At 41.0% G+C, this 22479-nt stretch overlaps 2 protein-coding genes across 4 annotated transcripts in view; one reads left to right on the forward strand and one right to left on the reverse strand.

Moving 5' to 3' along the window:
* The window catches only part of anks1a (ankyrin repeat and sterile alpha motif domain containing 1A), a 62844-nt gene extending 46452 nt beyond the window's left edge, over positions 1 to 16392 (reverse strand). For all 3 annotated transcript variants that reach the window (XM_022767585.1, XM_022767584.1, XM_022767582.1), the window contains exons 1-4: positions 16147 to 16392; positions 6041 to 6121; positions 5685 to 5841; positions 4622 to 4684 (exon numbers count right to left, since the gene is read on the reverse strand). In XM_022767585.1, coding sequence (XP_022623306.1) covers positions 4622 to 4684; positions 5685 to 5841; positions 6041 to 6121; positions 16147 to 16325 — 480 coding nt within the window. In that variant the 5' untranslated portion in view covers positions 16326 to 16392. The remainder of the gene's footprint in view (positions 1 to 4621; positions 4685 to 5684; positions 5842 to 6040; positions 6122 to 16146) is intronic.
* A 961-nt stretch (positions 16393 to 17353) lies between these two features.
* taf11 (TATA-box binding protein associated factor 11) lies at positions 17354 to 22478 on the forward strand. The gene is made up of 6 exons (XM_022767588.1): positions 17354 to 17580; positions 17805 to 18015; positions 18523 to 18653; positions 18758 to 18845; positions 18933 to 19029; positions 19154 to 22478. The coding sequence occupies exons 2-6, from the start codon at positions 17845 to 17847 to the stop codon at positions 19282 to 19284; spliced, it is 618 nt and encodes a 205-aa protein (XP_022623309.1). The 5' UTR covers positions 17354 to 17580; positions 17805 to 17844; the 3' UTR covers positions 19285 to 22478.
* Position 22479: the final 1 nt, after the last annotated feature.

Below are 22479 nucleotides of genomic sequence, written 5' to 3' on the forward strand. Positions count from 1 at the left end.
TTTCACTCCCCTACTTAGCATTTATAAGCTCTACATAAACATGTACTAAATAGGTTTATAACACACTACAAGCAGATGTAAGGAAATATTTAAGTGTTTATTAATGTACGATACTTGTCAACAATTCTAACATCTCCCATGAATACATACTTCATATTATTACAAATGTGTTTTACCATATAGTCATTCATTATCCGTAACATTAACCACCATTTATGGGTGCTCACAAGAGGAGTTATAGCTGTTGTAAACATTAATAATCACTTATGTAATATAAGTAAGTTACAAACCACTTATTAAATGTTTATATGGTGCCTGTAAACGTTAAATTGGGGAGTTCCAGTGAAGTGTTGTCATTTTTATGTATGTTTTTGTATTTGCAAGAGCTGAATGAAGTAAATTATCTGATTCATTATTTGACTGTAATGTTTCACCGCTTTTCTCTTTTGTTTTATTTTAAATTGAATATCTTTTGTTGGGACTGTTGGTCGGATAAATGAGCAAACTGAATTGAAACTGAAACTGAAATTGCTTGGGGCATTTTTTTTTTGTTTTTTTTACTATATTCTGATATTTGATATATATATATACATAAAAATGGACAGATTAATCAACAATCAAAACAATTATTGTGTGTTTCTCCACATTTGTCAAGAGACCTAACCAAAGTGCTCTTCCATTAAATGCAGAGAAACCATAATGTAAATGCTGACTCTGATTATGGATTTTCATTTAAATACTGTCACACATTCCAGAGTAAACAGACCTTGCAGTCCTGTAATGAGATGAATGTCTGACTGGCTTCTTGCCATAGATTGTAATTCTCTGTACAGCAGACTTTTTCCTCCCTTTTACAGGATAGATAAATTTTCCTCTTCATTTTCCACTTGATTAAATGGGACACTCCTTCCAAACATAACTGCTTAACTTAAAGGCCTCTAAGACACAGTGGACAAAACTTACAGTAGATGCCATCTCTGCTCTCAATCTCGTCTCTTCCAGTACCAATTGGCTGCAGCTGACACAGAAGACACACCCTAAAATTTGCATACATGGAAGCATGACAATGAGAAATCCTCATCCTTCTGTTAAATAACAACATGTCCCCTCCAGGGCTCCTCATACAAGCTCCGAACCATTTCTTGGCAAAACAGGGATGAGAACAAGTCCTGGAGGACGAGCAGAGAGCAGAAGGTGAGGGGAGGGGGTCTGATGTGTTGCTGAGGGACGAGCTGGACACTGAAGTGACAGACAGAGGGGATAAATGAGCGTGCTGGCAGACTGCGAGCGCTGTGCCTTCAGGAAGGAAGGGAAACTCTGCTCCACTTGATAATGAGGTGACCAAGTCTGAGGAAATTACTTCTGCTGCTGCCATCAGAAACTTTTCTCTACATCAGCCCTCTGAGATACTGCACACCAAGCCTGACAGAGAGACATGTGATCTGTTTCCGGTCTGAGTATGAGCTTATATGTGTCCACAGCCACAATATCCCACCTCTATTTTTATTAAACCTCATTTATTTGACTTTATTTGAGCATCAGTTTTACTCTGTTTGAATTTATCCAGGGTTATGTGCAGTATGATGGTGTCTGACTTCATGTTAATGGCAGAGTGCCTGAACATCTGAGCCTGGGTAAGAGGATCTCATCTAAACATATATTCTATTAGACATGTGACCTATATAGGAAGATGAAGGCTGGGTGAAAGGTAGCGGGATATGGGTCAGGGCAGACCAACGGCTACATCCTGTTATGGAGCAATAAACAGAAAATATGGTAATTAAAAGAAATTAGGTCAATGAAAACATGCAGCTCTTCCTGGAACCAGGAAAAAATTGGTTTTCTCATATTGACTTTCTTACACAGCAGACATGTTGGTTAATGTTTTATTCTTCCTTAGAGATTATTCTACACAAATATGATCAAATTTGGCATTAAAGGTCTGCAACTAACAATTATTTTCATTATGGATTAATCTGGCCATTATTTTCTTGATGAATCAACAAATTTTAAGTTTGACTTATACATCAGAAAATAGCAAAAATAAAAACCCTCAAAATTTCCCAGTGTCTAAAGTGACCAGTGTCTGACCAACAACAACAGTTCAAAACCCAAAAAGACAATCAATGTACCCTGACTAACCCAGAGAAAAAGATGAAAATCCTCCCATCTGTGTGGCTGGAACCGATTCTTAATCACTGATAATCAGAGTAGTTGCCAGATATTTTTTTCAACAATCTCTGGTTCCAGTTATTCAAATGTAAGGATTTTATTCTTTTCTTTGTCTTTTGATAGAAAACGGATTATTGCTGGGTTTTAGACTGTTGGTGGGAAAAAGCAGGCAATCTGGTGATATCACCTTGGGCTTGTGGGAAATTTCCATGTACATTTTCAACCATTTTCTGACATTTTATAGACCAGCAGAGCAATTAATAAATCTAGGAAACAATCTCCTGATTAATTCTCAATGAAAATAATCATTAGTTGCAGCCTTAAACATATCAAAATAGTTTCTAATTCATTTTCTGTTGATTGACTAATAAACATTATGTAGTGAATCTGTGTGAGCCGCTCTTCAGATGGTCAGATCCTGTGGTTAATGGTTACCTCTCTCCTAATGAGGCATTTGAAACATCATCAAAGTGACCAAATCACCAAGGACACTATCAGTGGGAGACAGCACAGGGGTGTAATGAATAAACATTAGGCTGGCTGGCTTCCTTCCTGGACCAGGATGACAGAGAACTGGACCCGGTCCAGGTTGAGTGTCCCTGACGGGGACCCCAATCCTCCATGAGTCCTGCACCCCCCTCTTCCATCCTCATCACACACCTTTCATGTCTGGCTGGCTCACGCCACACAAACACATCTCTCCACTGGGTCAACTCACCATCACTGTACTACCAATAAGCCCTGACACTGTTACTATGACAACGTCCCACCTCTTCCTCTCTTCAGCAACGCAAGCTCAGAAGCACAAACTGGGAGGTGGAGGGGGGGAGGAGGAGGGGCAAATCTACCCATTTATACAGTCACACAGGCAAGTGTAGCATGGAAACCTCTCTTTGATGCTGATGCAAAGAGACTGGTACTCTGAAAACCTCCTATCCTCCTCGTTCTCGTGAGATGGCTGTCTGGTCCTGGAGTGTGGTGAGAGGCGAGGCAGGATGCAACCTGCCCACTCAGTCACATGATGCCATCAACCACAACCTCCACACGGCATCCGTGTTTTTGATTTATTCATAACAAGGCATCAATTATTCAGGCTCATGACCAGGTAGTGGTCCCCAAACTATCCTGAAAGTGTTTTACATTAAGATGTCATTCATCAACTTCACAGACTCAATGTTCAATCCATCAAACAGACTAAATGGAAAAAGAAAGTAAGACAAATCCACACTCTGATATACGTATATCAGCATTAAAGGAAGCCATCGTGGAGCGATGAATGTGTACACACTGCTCTGACTGTGAAGGTGACACTGTGAGAGACACTGTCCACTCTGCAGTGCCTGCTAAACTGGCATCAGTCTCATGTAGACAGGCTATGACTGGGGCTTCCCTGGGTGCCTGAATGCAATGAGGGTGGTGCTCTAACTTAAATGTAAAGAAGCCTGATGTAACTCTGTATGTACCCCAGAGTAGTCACATAAATGAGAGATGAAGAATAAAAGCTGGGCTCATCCTCCTGGTTTGTTCCACATAGGATTAACTTTTTCACAGCTGATAAGTAGCTTAATGACTGCAGGGTCCAAAAAAAGAACAGGGTAAAAAATTAACTTTCAGATATTTTTGCCTCTTCAATCTGATTTTTCTCAGAGGTATCTTATTTTATTTTTCATTTTGTTTAACCTTTATGTAGATATTTTATTTCACATAATCAGCAGAAAATGAACTTATTTCAGTTATAAAAATCATTGTACTAACTGTAATAAAATAGCACAGTGCTCTATCAGTCAGCAGTGTAGTATACTAGTGGCTGGTTTTAAAGAAGACTTCCCGTAAGCTGCTCCATCGTTCAACCTTCCATTGTTGATTTTTTAATACTCTAATGGTTGTTGGGACTTTAATTGATAGTAGAGTTTGAATCAGTCAATATTTTCTCCTACTGCTGGCTGTGTGGTGCCAGCAACTGCAGTGCCTCAGGCTGCATATTAGACCAGTTTTCAAATCAATTTCACCCATTTTTTCTCACCCAGAGGACAAAAACTGACACAGACAGAGTCACAAATCACCCACTGTGACCCAGAGGGGACAGACTTTACTAAACTTTCTAGGACGTTTCCATCCAAAGCCTAGTTTATTCCTGCCCCTGATCAAAAAGGCTGGTACAAGAGTATTGTAACATGTAAGAAAAAGATTAACCTCTGTGTAGGAGGGCATGCTGTAATGCAGCGTCACTTATGTTAAACATAACAATTTGGAGATCACAAGTGAACATGAGTAGAGAGCCAGAGGACAGAGATGTACTGATAGCCAGTGAAATTAAAAGCCTTCCCATGTCTCTGAAGCAGCAAGCAGCAGCAACAAACCAAACCCAAGCACAGCAAGCCAACACAGCAGTAAAGCAAAGAAGCACTTCAAAAAGGAAATGTTGTTTTCGGCAGCACCGTGTACACACCTTGGCATTAATATAGGGGTCAAAGGGCCCACAGCGTTTGAACTCTTTATGGTCTACAGAGCTCTGGGAGGGAGGAAGAGAAGATAGGCCAATGGTTTTGGTTCAGACAAGCAATGAACAAATGAATGATGATCACAAATGAGTCAAACTGAATGAAACAGAAAAAAAAAATTAATTGAGTTGAGTTAATGAACAATCAGATGTCATGAACAGGCAGGGAGAAATGACACAAAATGAGACTAGCTGAAGTTTTGTTATATCTGAGGGTGGCCTGTTGGATTTAAAAAAAAAAAAAAAGGATATTCTGACTAGATGTTTCTGATGCTCATAAGGGGTCATTTCTCCTCATCCCAAACAGGACAGGCTAGAGATGATGCCAGTTTGGAGGCTGTCTGTGCAGTAAGCAACCAAACAAAATATCAAAACATATGAGTTAAAACAGTTAAAATGGTTAGAGCAAACAAGCACTTCTCACACTAGCATGGCGTCAAAGCACTTCAAGTGTGACAGTATCGGTGACACAGTAAAAGTCATGATGCACTGAGGTTAATGCACTCGTCTTGTTCGAATACAGATCATGCCATGCTGAAACAGAATTTAACATCAAAACAAAAAGTGAGGAAATGATCGACTTCCTGCAGTTGCTGACTGAACCATTAGAGCTGTAACAAATATGCTGAAAAGCTGACTTTAAATTTTTATTTTTATTGTTACTTTAAAAAGAAGGTTAAGATACTCCCACAAAGTCCTGCTGTGTCTGCTGCAGACACACTTACTCTGCACAATCTGGAGAACAAAATCAATTTAGTACTGACGTCATTTCACAACTCGGGATCTTATCAACAATGTAAGTGTTTTTGAAAAAACAAAACCTGGAACTGTAAGATTGAAACCAGAAGATCAAAAATAGACACACACACACACACACACACACACACACACACACACACACACAACACACACACACGCACACACGCACACACGCACTACGGCACTACATCATGCGCACACACACACACGCACACACGCACACAAAAACAGAAGAGAAAACACAGCATCAGACCTGCTCGTTGAGTTTGGGATGTGAAGGTCCTTGGTGAATGAGCAGTTTGACGATATGTTCATCTCCCTTCCACGCGGCCAGATGGAGAGGGTAGCAGCCCTTGTTGTCGGCGATGTTGGTCAAGGCCTCGTTCCGTAGCAGCGCCTCCACCACCTCGCTGCAGATCATTCAAGGGACACGGCAGGTCAGAAAATGCCAAGAGTAAAAGCCACGCTGATAGACGTTAGCAAACAGCCAATCAATAGCTTTATCTTCCCAGTGGGACAATTGTCTGTGAGGGCAGACCACATTTAATGAAGAGCATAAACAGAAACCTCCTACGACACAGGCTTTTCTCCCAATTCCCATTGATCTACCTGTGTCCATTGAGGGCGGCGTGGTGGAGGGGGGTGTATCCAGTGCTGTCCACACAATTCACATTGGGGCCTCTCCAGATACTGTTGGGAGCAGAGAAGGTCGTTACACTTCCATAACACAACACACACACACATATACACACCAAACAAACACTGCCCATCCCTCTGTAAAGTCTCTACATGTGGGTGTGACTGATTCCGTTCTGATTGCTATCTCAGCGGCTGGTTCACATCACACAGCTGAACCCCACCTACACACAGGTGGGGGCGTACCTTCATGCATCTCTCTCTCTCTCTCTCCGTCTCTCTGGACAAACATGTGAGACCACGGGAGTGAGCAACCAGGAACCAGAAAAACAGAAGAAGGAACAAGTAACGCTATCACCAGAGAGCAGCAGTGAAGATGAGCTAATTTGGTCTAGTTTACAGTAACTATGCAACCCAAGCCTGATTATTCTGGGTCAAGTCCTGAAGTAGAATAGACTTTTGTTATGCAGCGTAAGAAATGACAAACAAAGCACTGAGACTGAGCCAAAAAGCACTGAATGGGGAGTAAAGTGTATGGAAGGCCAGCTTCAGCCAAGCACTCTCATTCACTTGAGCTGAACTCAGCCGTCAGCTCAGATTGGTTTGTTTCTTTTAATTTACAAAGAGTGCTGTGGTAAGGGCGAAAGAGAGCGATGATAGAGTGGGGCGGTAAAGAGGGATGGAATGAGTAATTTAAGAAGCTAAAGGATGTCTGGTGAGACCGAGTGCCAGGACTGGGATGTGGGGCTCTCTGAAAGACCTTAACACATCCTAAATAAATCATGTGAGGAGGAAATCCCAGCACTAGTGAACCATATATCTGGGACCAGAGTCATTTGCCATACAGAAAGAGAATGGGAGCAAAACAGTTGGGCCTCACACAGAATCAATCATGAATGAAAAAGAAATATTTTTTTAGAAAAATCTTTGCTTTTTTAAGTATTTTCTCAGCTTTTGATATATTATAGAAAGCTGTCAAAAAAAAAACCCAAATGAAAGCCACAGATTTGGCAGTTGGATAGCTTCATAATTTATTACTGGCTTGGATTTTGATGCAAGAGAGTAACTTGGTTGAATGAAGCCTTTGGAGAGAGTGCTGCCAGTAAGACGAGCAGAGTCACAGGCTATTTGCTGGGAAATAAATAAGTAAACGAATATCAACCCTGGCAGTTGAACACACTCACAGACACGATATGAACTGATCCATGATAAAAATCAGCGTGTAGAAGGTGTGGCAGCAGCATGCTCAGCCTCCTCGTATCAGCTCCAGTGCAACTGTGTGACTTTGCTTCACACACATGGCTCGATTTTGTCGCAGTAATGGCTGTTTTGCCCCCCTAAAATACATCTCCCATAATAGCTCTCAGAGCAGCCTGCAATTACACAGTCAGAGCCGTCTCATTAAGTAAGTATCTTGGAGGGTTCTATAGCCTGCAGAACAATGGGCCTGACAGAGCACAGACACACAGGGATGCACCACTCTACTAGTCATAACCTAAGCCGTTTATTTCTTGCAGCAGGGCTTCTGGCTCCCATCTTAACAAGTCAGGCAGTCATAAAGACATGGCACATCAAAAGCAGGGTGTGCTTGGAGGAAATACTAGGGTGGGAATGTGCTGTGGAAGGAAACGCTGGAGATTGATACATTTCTGTTAAAAAAGGGGGGGGGGGGGGAGTTATAATTATGTCAGCTCTTCAGGCATCACACATGCAAACTTCCACTCCATTCCTCCAGAACCGGTAACCAAATCTGTTGTAAAAGAGCACAGCAGCACTGGCTTGTGCATGGCCGCTGAGCACATCAAACGGGAAAACAGAGACAGAAACAGACCTCTAGTTGCTGTCCTAGATAAAAGAGTTATGTAACGGCTTACAGCAAAAACCCCATAAACAAATTAACATAAACATGAACAGAGCAGCGACTACGACTGGAGAATTTAACAAAATCAGGCATGGGGCAGTAATGATGATCGGATGACATGGGAGTGGTCACATAATTAACATGGCTGTGATTTTATTGCATTGATTGTCATATGATGTAAGTGAACACTGGGACATTTGCAGTAAAGATGTTAGCCTATCTTGTGTTACGTAGAATTTTCACAATGACTTGCTTAGTTAAAAAAAAAAAGCAGCGCAAGTTAAAACTCCATTACATAAGATGCATCATGAGTCATACGGTAAGATTTCTCTTTCATATTTGAAGTGTAAATTTTAAAAGAAAATCTAGAATAAAGGGGGATCAAATTTATGACACTGGACCTACTCAGCGGTCATGACTCTGATGCGTCACTGCCAGAACTTCCAAAAATGTCAGTCAAAAACACAAACATTGAGTCACGTCAGCCACGTGACCAAAGACGCCGAAACACAAACCACAATATCATCTCACTTAGTGGTTTTTCTATAATATTACAGCTCTAAACGGAGACATGGGTGTTAATTAATCCTATCAAAATTATCTCCGTGTGGAGGAAATGAAGCTGTCTGCTCCCTATATTTTTTTTCACCGTCATAGTATTTAAATTTGCTATAAGCAGGGCTGCCTGTGGTAGCAGCTTTAAGTGCAGTCCAAGTGTTATGTCCTCTCAGCATTTTGGCAGCATGGCACTCAAGGGCATGAGTCAGAGTGGTGCTCGACAATCCACTTCATCCTCTTACTACGGCTCACAACCAACCTAACTGGGGGCCAGGGCTTAGGCCCATAGCAGGGGAATGGGCAAAACAGAGTTGATTTGGTTTGGGAGGGGGGCACATTCATGGGAACTGACTGAGGAATTCCTGTTTGAAAGGCTGAGCTAATCCTTAATTTCCCTGAGGGAATATCAGAAGGATGAAGCTGAAGTTTGAAAGAGATTCTGGGGGGCTGTAATTCTGTGTTGTACAAAGCCTAGCCAGTGTGAGAGGAGGGGGGGATAATAACATTTCCCTCTTTTATGTATTCTCTGCATTAGCTTTGCTAATGTTAGTCACACATACTGAAGGCATTTTAAATAGATGGTCATTTACAAAATATGTAGGCTTAAACATTAATCTCCACCATGTTTTTCTTCTGAAGTCCAAATGTCCTGGAGCTCATGCACAAAACAGACGACACTGGAGTTGGGTTTTTAGCATTGATTCTCATTTCAAGTGACTAAACTATAAACTCAATTAGTTGATGCTTTAGAAAGTATCTGTCAGTTAGATTACATCACATTTGTACTGATAATTTGATTCTCTCTTAGATAGACCTGTAAGTAGGTTTGAAAGAGGGATAAATTAAGTAAGATCATGATTACATGCTTTTTAATTATTTTGGTAGATATCGTGATCAGGGCAAAACAGAATTACTAGATCCAGTGCCTTTCAGAGAAAATATTTCATCATTTTCATTTTCATTTTATTTCATTTTATCTGTATCAGGCGTCAACAGCAGATATTCAAAGTAAATGTTATTTACTTAAATGTTGTATTTTGCCCATATGCCAAACCCCTATAAGAATTCCAGCGGAATCAAAAGTCATGATATACAATTACTTGTTTACTTATGGAACCCTGGGGAAAAGGCAAGGCAAAAATTCAGTAGTAAGTTTAAGTAAATAAGAACCCAGGTGAGTGTGAACTCGGTGTCAAATAAACAGATTTGTCCCCCAGCCTATTAGCAGTGTGACCACACTGCCAGGGATTAGTCTAGCCCAGGGCACTGAGCCCAGCAGTGACTGGCGCATGTCAGCCACCGTCAGGGAAATTAGGCTTAATTATGCATGCTGCTGGCGGGTGCTGAAACCAGATGCCCTGCTGCACAACAGCCAACCTGAGCATCTTCTCCTCAGCAGAGAGAGACTGAAGTACCTGCCAGAGCCCTCCAGCCCTGCTGAGTTAAAATCTCTGTCAAGATGCCATGTTAGGACCAAAGAACTGCAACTGTGATAAAGTAGTCCACACTCATCATGAAGACAGAACAGTCTTATCTAGAGATTCTGCGGTATTATTAGTTGGGTAGCAGCACAGGGAAACAAAGCTGGCAACAAACTATACTAGAAAGACAAAAAAAAATCTTGATCAGTTAGTTAATGCTAGTTAATTCTAATCAATTATTGTTACACCTTTATGATACAGAACTCCTGATAAGCCAATACCTCACTGGTGTGGCACAAATGTTAAACAGAGCAACCAGACTCTATAGCTGTGCTCTATGAGGTTGGTTTAAAACACAGCAGTACTTTGAGCTAAATGTTAGGCTCTGCATGCTAACATGCTCACAGTTTCAATGCTAACATACTTACATTTAGCAAGTATAATGTTTACAATGTTCACCATCTTAGTTTACTGTGTCAGCATGCTAACATTTGCTAAGTAGCACTTAACACAACTGAGGCACAAGTGAAATGTTGATCTGATGATGGAGGATTCATCCTCTGGTGACCGCCAATGCCTGTACAAAGTGCTGGACCAACCAACCAACCAACTGATTGACTATGAAGAAGGTAAAGTGTGTGATAATAAATATTTCAGTAAGGCTACTGAAACATATTAATATCATTTCAGGAGGCACAGTGAACAGCACCAAGCAAAAGAGGACAGAAATGATTGAAATTAAGACACTGTTATGGAAGCGCATTTGCAAATTCAGTCTTAACAAAACCCGATTGAGTCTTCATGGCTTATATACACACCATAATGAGCATTTCACAGATTCACACTTCCTGTGTGCTGCAGCAGGAGGTGTGAATAAGATGCGTATGCCACACAGCCTATGATCAGAGCAGTCCGGTGGGCTCCAGCAGAATCAAAATGAAATGGGCATGAAAAGTAGCCAGACTGAAAAGGTGAGATGGATATAGAAGAAAAGAGAATTTGATGGGGCGAGAAAACAAGGAAAGCACATTCAGTCACATTCTGCCGCTGCAGCGCTACAAAGATCTCACTTTCTCTGTTTTGTTTAAAAGAGCGATTCAGTTTCTACTAAAATCTTGCTGAACGGATTGGTAGTTATCCTCAGTTATGCTGACAACCATATTCTGGAAATAGCACAAAACTTCCGCCTGATCTAGTTTTCGTAGTAGAGGGTTTTATTGAAGGTTTCTCAGCTCACAAATGATCAGAAAAGTGTTACTTTAACTTAGGGGCAACAATTTTTAAACTTGTGGCATTTTTGTGAGCTTCACATCTCATTCATGATAAGCTATGTGTAAATATGAAAGTAGGTGTGTTCCACAGTCACACTGTTACGAGTCTGCTTAGTCATGCTAAGGCTAATCCAGTCCAGAGTGCTTTTATAGTGTTTGAGGAAATAGCAAAGCAAAAGGGAATTTTAAAAAGATCTAGGCTAATTTGTTTCCTGTGTGAACACACTGAGGGCAGCGCCATTACTCTGACTCCAAGTACAACATGTTTGAAGTCTAGAGGTGGAGTGGAGGTTGGCGTGGGCCCAGCAGGTGGGCAAGAAGGCTGCTGAGAGAAGCAGAGTGGGAGAGAAAGGGAGACGCCAGCCAGCAGCCCAGACAGACATAAATGTCTGGGTCAGGGGTTTCTAACACATGTAGGTCCTGCACAGGACAAGAGGGTGGGCCTGATGTCTCGGGTCATTGTGGTACTTCTTCCTCTAGATGGGTTAAAAAACAGACACCACACACAGAGATGCACTACAACCTCATCCTACAACCTTATCTCTTCCATTTGTCCATTTGTTATTATAAGGGTTTCAGTGACCAGGGTGAAAGAGAGTTCACATAAACAAGCACACAGAAGAGTCAGTAAACGCGTCCGCATGTCACTGTCTTGCTGCTACATAAGCAACTTTCTGTTTCTTTCAATACAGGAAGCACAGAAATATGTTAATGACAGTGCTTTGTGTGAGAAACCAGAGAACTGGGACATTAATGTTTCTTAATTGATAAGCACTTTATTGTGAACAGTGTTATTAAAATCATTTATTACTATAGTTATCATCAGTGCTTCAAATCCACACAAGATACAGGACATCGTCTATTTCAACTCCTGGCCAACTTTTTCCTCTCCAAACTAATCAAGAATCCCCTGACCCACTTGGATGAAAACTATTTTTATCCTACCACCATTAGGTTAACATGATGATGGCTACCTACTGCATGGACATTATATTTGTCAGTTCCCACACACACACACACACACACACACACACACACATATGTGGAATTCATCACTGCTACTAAGTGCCTCTCTGCATGCTTTCTCAGACTACACAAACATGGGCCGTAAACATAACGCGCAGACCAGAGCATCCCAAACTCAGATGCTTCAGGAATGCTAACATGGTGGTGTTAGATTTCCCAGCTACCACTGCTCCCTCCTGGGTTGAACCAGCTAAAGTTTCTTTCAGTTCAGAGGTCAACAACTGATGAAAAGTGACTGCCAGCCCTGCTGAGTGCTAGCTTTTAGCTACCTAGGAATGATGTGAGGCTCCTGGCGTTGCTGTAAAAGTGATAGAAACTGTCTTGTTAACACTGTCTGCTGAACATACAGCAGAACCTTGATAGCTACTATGAAACACAGCTAAGGACTGAGGGTGCCAGAATCCCGCTGTGAAACCTGTCATCTGCAGACACACCATCCCAGGTCCTACAGTGCACCTTCACACCCAGTGAATTCTACATGCGCATAGATCCTAATAACAGAGAAGCTGCAGGGAATTTTGTTTTTAAAAGGACAGTATGTGCTAGTTGTTATGCAGCAGATATTTTCTCAGCTGACACCAGTCTGACAGCATGGGTTTGCTTGGGGTGAGCCAGAAATTGTAGATGTAATGGGATGGAATGATCTGGAGTTGTGCCCAAGCCTCTTAAAATGCTAACCAAGTCATCGCACTGATAGAAATGCTTCCCTCACTAGCATTTAGAAACAGGAGAAACGTAGTACAGAAACTATATTTCTACTATACTGTTACTAAATATAGCAAAAACCTGACTTGTTTCAGCCTATAGCAATAGCAAACATTAGCCTGGATGAGAAGGCTTCTCTAAATAGGTGGTCCAATCCTATCCAAATGACAGCTCAATTCTGTTTGTAAAACTAAAAAGTAAAGAAAAGCCCCAGAATGGTCTTTAGGGACTGATATGAATATGAAAAGCCATCATTCTACGCTTTGTCAGTGGGACAAAGGACAGGGCTGTGAAGCTGGGAGACGAGCCCTCATCTGGCTAAGCTCTCAGAGCGTCTGTCCAGAACTCCATGCATTCCTCTGTTAATTTCCCCTCAGTGGGCAGGCACTCTCCCTTCCAGGGACTTGTCTTACCTCCGGTCTGACCACAGCAGCTGCCCGTGTTTGGACAACCTGGGCCAGGAAGTGCGAGTGAAGAGCTCTTCCTGTAGACCTCGGGGATCAAAACAGATCATGGGGCCTGAGCAAAAACTTTGGTATTGAGGTACACAGCAAATGTATGTCCTAAAATATGCCACAATATGGACTATGTAGTTCCAACACACGATATTAAAGCTTAATACTGCTTCAACCAAACTGCAACCATGACTGGGCAGTGCCACAATAAAGGTTACACCGTGACAATACTACTTCAGGAAGCCCCGCCCAGCTCATTTTGGTGTCAATGGAGCACCACAGAACAAATGTTTGGGGTGGCGACAGTGTTAAACATGTCGGGGTCAGTGTCGGTCCCATGGTAGCCGCTGGGATGCAGCCTCCTGGGAAAGCAGACATTCCGCACAGCAGAGCTGTACAACTGCCTGGTTAGAAAAACACAACAAGTCTTGACATGCACTCCATTCCACAGAAGGATCGCCAAAAATCTAGGGCAAACACATACAGCACACCTTCAAGGAATAGTATTGGAGCCGATTAGGTCAGATCGTCTGCGTGCATAAGGCCGAATGTCCTGCTATAACAGCAGAAGCAAGCTGAATTAAATGAGCGTTTAAGCTTCGGACCACCTTAAATTATGAAGACGTTTTATTAAAGTGGTAGTTCATGTGCTTGTAATGAAGTGGAATTCAGATGAAGTGTAGATAACACACATCCCATTCTACATGCTGATGTTACAATCAACACAGGCTAAAAATTTGCTAAAGAAAGCTCCTCCCTACAGATCAAATCTCCTTTGACAGGATTACAAGCCTACACTTTCCAACAATGGACAATGAATAAGTTACAAAGAGAAAAAACACACACACACACACACACACACACACTCTAACCCACAGCTAGTGACACTGTAGTAATTCATTGTGATACCCTTAAACGTATTGACATTTTCATTATGCAAACTAAATCAAATATGCACAATAACAACAATCCCCCAGGCTGCCCTGTCGTCAATAATCTTGCAACTTGTTTTATCCTGAGAGACTGTCCTATAAGCTCAGGTGTCCATAAGCAACAAGTTTTTCGAGTCCATTTACCAGTAGTTAATTCCTCTCATACAAGGTCTAGCCACTAATTTCTCAGTGCTATCATGACCAAACAGTGATTGCTCAAGTCAGAACAGATGACACAATGTGCTCTTCAGTCCGCCCACAGCTCTGTGAGGGAGTGACGGAGCCAGCCTTGCCTGCAGACATCTCTGAATTGGATTTTGGATTTCTGATTATAAGGGTCTAATGCAATTACCTTGAGTACATTGTACAGTCTGCACTAAGTAACACAGTGATGCATCACCTCGAGTGCTATGCTGTAACACTTGTCCATCAGATGATGGTGGCTGGCACTGAGCTCCCACAAGAGCAATGGTATATTTTGATTGACAGACATTCACCTACATGTGCTCAGTATGTAAATAATAATATTGCATTTGACATGCAGCCCTTACCCTGGCCATAAATTTTATCTCAACAACCCTACCAGTTATAGTTCATTTTGATGTATAGACAGTCATATAGCAGCATATGAACCCTTAAGAAACAGGCTATTTCTCAGCAATAAGACTGTTAATTTCTTTCTTGGTGGGTCTTAACATTGCATATATCCCAATGACTGTCTAGACCATGGATACATTATGGAACTGCATCATATGGTCTCAGAACAACACATTCCAGCCCAGGGAAATTCAACAATCCTGTTGTGGTAAGCTTATAATTCAGATATCATCTGCAGGACAAAATGAAACTCTGGGCTTATCAGATCTATTACATTTCATCCTATTATTTATTATTACCCTGCAGCCCTCATCTGCACAAAGTTAGAGGGATGGTACATTAGAAGAAGGCCCGGCCAAGCTGCCTTTTCTTAATACAGCGATGCAATCTCGTACTATCAAAAACAGGACAGGACAGGACCACGGGCTAGGGATATTACCAAAGCCTTGTCCAATAACTTCCATTTTAGGCAAATGTGTCCTGTTCTGTAAAGCATCACTCCAAATCAGGCATTTTAATCTGAGCTAATACAGACAGACCATGTGAACAGCTGATAGGTGGTCAAGGATGATAAATGTGGTATATTGACTGTAGTTTGCTTTCTTATCTGTAAATTTCTCATAGGAGGGGTGAGCACAACAAAAAGCCATTGGTGACATGCCAAAGCCTGACCGAGCATCTCTACATCTTTTTTTGTGAATGTGAAAAACAACATCAAATGTTTACCTCACCAAGGATTTCCCTCTTGGTGTAAATGAAAGGAGTTTCATACCTAGAGCTGTAAAAACAGATTTCCAAAATAGTACAGTGATGCGGCTCAAAAACAAGAGTCTGGTTCTGACAACTGGCTTTCTACTCCACCTTCACCAGTGAGTGTTCAGGTCTAGACTGTATGTAAGCTATTAATAATACATGTGCACCAGTTTTCAAAGAAACCAGGGGCTGTTCTGTTGCAGATTTCTCTAGTTTAGTTGTACAATTGCCTTCTGAGCTGTTTATACACATTACAGTAAAGCTGGCAGGGACACAGAGCTGGGAGCTAACAAAGAAGCATGCCACTGCTTCTGCGCTGCACTGGTTTAGGCTGTTTGTTTGGCAATGCAAAACAACATTACTCTGTACCTGGCCATGAACGTTAAATACTACACTACCTACAGCTGTAAATAATCAGACAATGTCGGATAGGGACAACATTGGCGACTGTCTCCCATTCAGTTATATCCGCCTCTCCTTCCCTCTTTTCCAGAGCCTACCTGAGCAGACTGGAGAGCGGATGAGAGGAGGCTCCGTGGCCGCCGCTGTTGCCACTTCCACCGGTCCCAGACGACCCGCTGCCGGTGCCAGCTGACTGTCGCTTCCCGGATAAAAGCTTCTCCACTGCGGCCAGGTTTCCCGTCCGCGCCGCTTCGAGAAGCTCCTGCTCCTTCCCCATCGCGGATCCCAGAAAAAAATCGGAGGAGGCGCGGGGAAGAGAAGGAAAAGGGGAGGGGGGCGGTTAGTTGGTTGGAGTGAAATTCCTCTGCGATCCCTTCTTTCTCCCAATCTCAAGTTATTCCTCAGAGCTGCTGGCGTAGCTCCCTCCGCCGCTGGATCCGACCGTCCCGACCCACGGTGCCGCTGGCGCTCAAGGGGGAAAAGTTTGGCTCAGCAGCAAGGCACCACCATCGAGCAAACTTCCTCTGACCAGTCCCCTGTGTCTCGTCCGTCACTTCCTCGAAACTGCCCTTTCTTTCTGCTGCTCAAATCCGACACACACATACAACCCCTAGCACCCCCGCCCTAGCTGCTTCAGAGACGAGGTGGATGGGTATAAGCAAAATGGTGCCAGAGCCAAACTCACTAAAAGAAGTGGGGGGGGGGGGGGGGGGGGGGTAGCGGAGCAGCGATTATACACATCCAATGCTTGACATGTCTGTTCTCCTGTCATTCCTGCTATCCAGAACAAATTTCCAAACCTTTTATTTTTTTTACTGTTAACAGTCACTAACATTGTTAATGCTCAACGTAAATCAGAGGCTTGAATTATTCTTAAAAAAAAAAATACAGTCACTAAATTTAACAGCTGTGAAATAGCTGAGACTGTAAACAATAAGGGAAAACATTGTTGGAATTCATGCCTTAGTTTTGCGAAAGAAACCGTCTCAGATGCCTTGATGGGTGTGAAAAGGAACATTTCGCAACACGTTATCAGGTGACAGTAGACTGTTTATGAGTTACAGTAACAGTGATTGTGATTGTCTAAACTGTGTGTTGTAACATAGTTTGGAACATGTGCTTTAAGAGTTAAATGGAAACACTGTATTTAAAAGGTTGTTTCTTAATTATTGCAAATAAATAAATAAATACACAGTAAGCATACTGTGTAATACCAACGTGTTTGATACCAGTATTGGTCAGTGTTTGTACTGACCAAGTGTTAATAAAGTTCATACAAAACGGAAACGGAAATAGTGTACTACGCTATCGAAAATTAGCATTTTGGTGCTATCATTCGACTTAGGCTGATTGTAATTTGCTTACATTGGATTTATTGTAATAGCAGAGGAAGTCTTGTGTATTTACTAAAAAAAAGTGAATACATCATGTGTTTGCCGCTTTACTAAGTAGCGTCAGTTACTCAGCTAACATTAGCTTAACTCCACCATTAGCTGTTGCTGCTGTTTTGTTGACGCCTGGCTGCAGAGAAGGTAGGTGCATGTTTTATACGCATTTTCATCCAGTTTATGCTACAAATGTGACAGTTAACGCAAACACGTAAATTATGTGCTGATGCTTCTCAGGTAGATGGTTAAAAAGATTTGCCATGTAACGTTTGCATCAGACTTGAGCTGGGTGTAGAAGCTATCATTACAGCTATCCAACCAAACGGGTAACTTAACTAATCAACTACCTAAACTATTTTTTTCCTCAGAATTTGTGGCTGTCAGCTACGGTTAGAGCAGTGAGTAATTATGGCCGACCCTGCACGGATCAAAGCTGAGGATGCATCTGAGAGGACGACTTCTGCTACCGCGGAGCATCCTAAATCAGAGGAAACTGAAGATATACCTGCCACATCAAACCCCACACATGAAAACAAAGACTCGTCCTCGCAAGACCAGTCCAAACAGGAGGTTAAATCTGTGAGTCCTGGAGTTTACTTTCTCAAACATCAGAGGAGGCGGTGGGGTTCATATTACAGGACTTGTGGTCTGTGCCAGTGTTTTACACAACTGTAGAAGAAGAAGTATAGAAATTCAAACATTATTTATATTTTGAGAAAGATACACAAATATTACAAGTTTGGAAGGAAGTCGGTGTTTGGGGAGAGAAAAACAAATATAAACAAAGGTTTTAGAGGCCAGTTGCAGTGGAGGCAATATTTACATTTTGTGTGGATTTATAAAATAATTGACCATGTGTGTATGAAATGGAACTGAGACTATAACACCAGTGTAACCTGTGTAGCATATACCAGTATAATAATTATTATAGTCAAAGTTAAATCTCTCTATAACCTTAAATAAATTATAAAATTTGAGTATTTAAGTAAACGTTGTCTAGGCAATATTCACGTGTTCATGTGGTTTTTGTAAGGGCATCTCTTGTTTTTTTATTTGCTCTTAACAATCTTATCTTCCACTGTGAAGGAAACAGCAGGTGGAGAAGATGAGGAAGAAGGAACCTCTAGCCAGCCTAGTTCCAAAAGACTGAAGGTGGAACCAGAGAAGAAGAAGGAGAAGCGCCACAAGGTTGATGAAGATGAAATACAAAAGATGCAGTAAGATTGAAATTTTTATCCAAACTTTGCAATTTGCAATAAATTGTATTGGTCTAATCCTGCTGAACCTAACCATCATCCCCTGTTCTTCTTGTGTCTTAAAGGGTTCTGGTGTCATCCTTTTCTGAAGAGCAACTGAATCGCTATGAGATGTACAGACGGTCTGCCTTTCCTAAGGCTGCTATTAAGAGGGTAAGCTGTTAGTGAACATTGACAAAGTGTTTTTAAATCTTTGAAACTTTTCTATTTGTTTCATGTATTTTTTTTTACTTTTTCTAGCTGATCCAGTCCATAACAGGATCATCAGTGTCCCAGAATGTAGTAATTGCCATGTCTGGTATTTCCAAGGTTTTTGCTGGGGAAATTGTTGAGGAAGGTGGGTGGCAGACTTTGACAAAATAATTTCAAATACATAAATAAATAAGCCGAGTTTTTATTTGTCTCCTTTTCCCCCGCAGTTTAAATTTTTACTATTATGTCATTTGTCTTTGTCCTTGCAGCATTGGATGTTTGTGAGAAATGGGGAGATACACCACCTCTACAACCCAAACACATGAGGGAAGCAGTGAGGAGGCTGAAGAGCCGAGATCAGATTCCTAACACCAAGTACAAGAATATTCTCTTTCACTGAGACACCAGTGTTTTACACAGTATAGGGATGATGGAGACAGAGGACTGCCTGTGATGGTGAAACCACTGTAACCACACAGCAACCAACTGGGCAGAGATTATTTTCTACTACCTGATCAAGCTCAGTATTGACTGTAGTATTGAAGAAAGGTCAAGGCAGCAGTAAAGTATGGCATTCAACTCTAATTGTCAAGGTAAATGCTTGATGCAACACACAGTTCATTCATTCAGTCTTTGTTAAGGACACAACTAATGGGGTCCATAGCAAGGCGTAAAATTATATACATATATTAAGGTTGTAAATACAATTTTATACTTGAAAATCTAAAGTGTTTTGTTCTTGTGCCTCAGTTATTTTGGAGAAAGGCTTTTCAAGCTCATGGTTTTTTGAGAGGAAATGAAATTGGTTTAAATGAGGTGATAATGATAATCAAACATTTTTTCAGATTTATAGGACAGTTGTTTTTGTCTCATAATTTAGCTCATCTCTCTTATTTTAGGCTTGTGAAATCAAATTTATATGTTCATGTTTTATTTTTGAAATATGTACTTTTTTTATGAGGTTAAAGGCAAACAAACTATGGATCACACTAGTAAAATAACTGTAATGAGCAGTAACATACAATGTTTGTACATCTTCAGAATTGCATTTTATATTAAAACACAAAGGCAGAACTGAAAAGTGTTCAGCAATTAATCATTTATTCTTTCACTTTTAAAATATTTTTCACATACTAGCTTTGGTTCACAGAACCAATTTTATATTAGTCTCAATGAAGTGGTAAAGACAATACAAAATTCAATGTAATTCTACACAACTGACAAAAAAATGTCCACAGGGGCTTCAACATCTGCGTCACTTAGGAAGATTTCAAAAGGACTCCTCTGCAAGCCTTTGAAGTGATATACATCTAAACAAGTGCAATTTCCAGTGAATTTACTACACGAGTGCAAGTAATCCACAAGGCATAACTATACAACACTTCAGTTCATGCACCTAGAGAGAGAACAACACACACTTTGAAGTGAGTCCTGCTTCACTCTCTGTCCATCTTTTCCTTTTTGCATGGCACACTGGGTAAGGGTCATGGAAACCCTGGCCTGCTCTAGAGTGCAAAGGAAGTCTAGTGAACAGGTATCAGAGCACCAGTTTGTCAGCAGATTATGGATGCTACTTAACACTGAGGCCTGACTGAGGACATAAACTGGGCAAACTTTACAGCTACATGTTGCATCCAGCATGGGACGTTCGATTTCGTACCACCATATCTTTGTTTACGAAGGCCATGCAAAAACATAAAACACCAAAAGCTGAGAAGAAGATCACAACTATAAGTGATACTGAGGTTAAAGGGCAGTATGTATCTCTGCCATAATCACACTGACAGAATGGGGATGTGTTGAGTCCACATGCAGTTGAGGGGAAACCACTAAACCTGATAGACAGGTAAATCATTTTTCTTGACATTAGTCCTCTTAAGAATTCAAGAATTCCACATCAAAAATGTGTAGTGTTACCGTTCTTTGTCATGTTTTTGGTTAAACACAAGCTCTCTTTCTATTGCTTAAATATTTTACATTCCTCTTTAAGACTGATAATCTGGCATTCATAGCTTGCAAGGCAACCAAAGATAAAATGAAATACTAATATTTAAATGAGGAGTGCTCTGGCAATTCACAGCCACCAGAGGGCTCCTGAGCACACAATGGAAGTCAAAGATAGCTGTAACAGCTTTGCAACCATGAAAACAGATAATCGTACCACCAAAGGCAAAACACTAAACCACTGATTTAACAATAGCACATTTGTACATAAAATGTAGCTGACAAAGAGGTCTTCTTAAAGAAAGCATTCATAAAATTAATGTTATGCTGTTAAACAGTCCGTGTGAGTAACAAATCCATCATTGTCTGAATTCATGCAAATAACAGATTTATGCATGGATAAAGGAAAGTGACAGAAATTTAAACTGGCAACTGGCCTGAGAGATAAACTCTGCAGCAGATCAGGGTTGAAGATAGTGAAATATATCAGTTTTTGTAGTGAATTTGGTAACACATAAAACACTGTATACATCAACAGTGCCATCAGTACCATAGATTTTTAAAATGTCACTTTTTGATTGATATGGCTTCAATATACTGTGGTGAATCTAACAAAAATAAATATACACAAGTTAAACAACATACACAGTGAACTTAACAGTCCATTATGTCTGATCACTACACATGATAACAGTGTACAGAGGTAATAACACTAGCAGTCTGAGTTGTTTCCTGGCAAGCTACAAAGCAAGTTTCAAGAAGGTCAAGTATTATATCTCTGGTTGCTGGTATAATCCCAAACCTCTTTAAAACCAGAGAGTTAGAGTGAAAAGACTAATACTGAAGCTACTGTGCAACCTGCTCTCCACAGCAACACAGGGAGAGAATAAAAGGCGTGTCTTATTTTTTTGTGGACTTTCAACCACTGAGAACATTGTTTCACAGTACAAAAGAAGCATGACCAACATTTCACAACTCAAAGGATAATATAACACTGGGGAATGATTCAACACACTTTTTAAAGAATGGTGAGAACTTGATAAGAGTGTAACCATTCCACCCTGGTGATAAAGCAACCAAGGTAGAAACTGAGATGCATCAGTCTCTCCATGAAAGCAGTAGAGTTCTGCTTTTTTTTTCTTTAAAAAAAGTGCATCTTTTTTCCTACCTTTTACATCACATTTGCAACAACAGCTGATAATATTTTTTTTATACTTTTAAATGAAAAGAAACACATGGATCTATTGTATTTTACACTTAAACAGAGGTACTCTACATTACTAAGTATAGCCTTATGACTACCTGTAAATGTGCTGTGTGTAAATTAGCACTGTTCACAAAGCATGCTTGACAGTGACTTCTTCTCTGATGGACTAGCAGCTGTCTGGCAGTGTCAGTGCATGTGAAGAGGAGGGTTTGGCATGTGCTTGACTTAAGGTTTCCATAACACAAATCATGAAGTGGAGAGAATTAAAGCTTTATGAAATTTACCCTTGCATGCTGTGTGACAAACACTGAAACCACACAATGAGTTTACTATCCACACTGATTTGAGTGAGAAATAACCAGGATAATTTGTGTTTAGTATGGCAGTGAGGAATATCTAGACTGCCCGATTAAAAAGTAGTACCAGTAATGTACCTATTAATTA

Source organism: Seriola dumerili, unplaced genomic scaffold (genome assembly GCF_002260705.1).
Source record: "Seriola dumerili isolate Sdu_G_001 unplaced genomic scaffold, Sdu_1.0 BDQW01001222.1, whole genome shotgun sequence".
NCBI classification, from domain to species: domain Eukaryota; kingdom Metazoa; phylum Chordata; class Actinopteri; order Carangiformes; family Carangidae; genus Seriola; species Seriola dumerili.

Coding starts and splice junctions, on each gene's coding strand:
- taf11 (XM_022767588.1), top strand. CDS start 17,845: ATGGCCGACCCTGCACGGATCAAAGCTGAGGATGCATCTGAGAGGACG. Junction 18,846..18,932: donor CTAAGGCTGCTATTAAGAGG/GTAAGCTGTTAG, acceptor TACTTTTTCTAG/CTGATCCAGTCCATAACAGG. Junction 19,030..19,153: donor TGGGGAAATTGTTGAGGAAG/GTGGGTGGCAGA, acceptor TTGTCCTTGCAG/CATTGGATGTTTGTGAGAAA.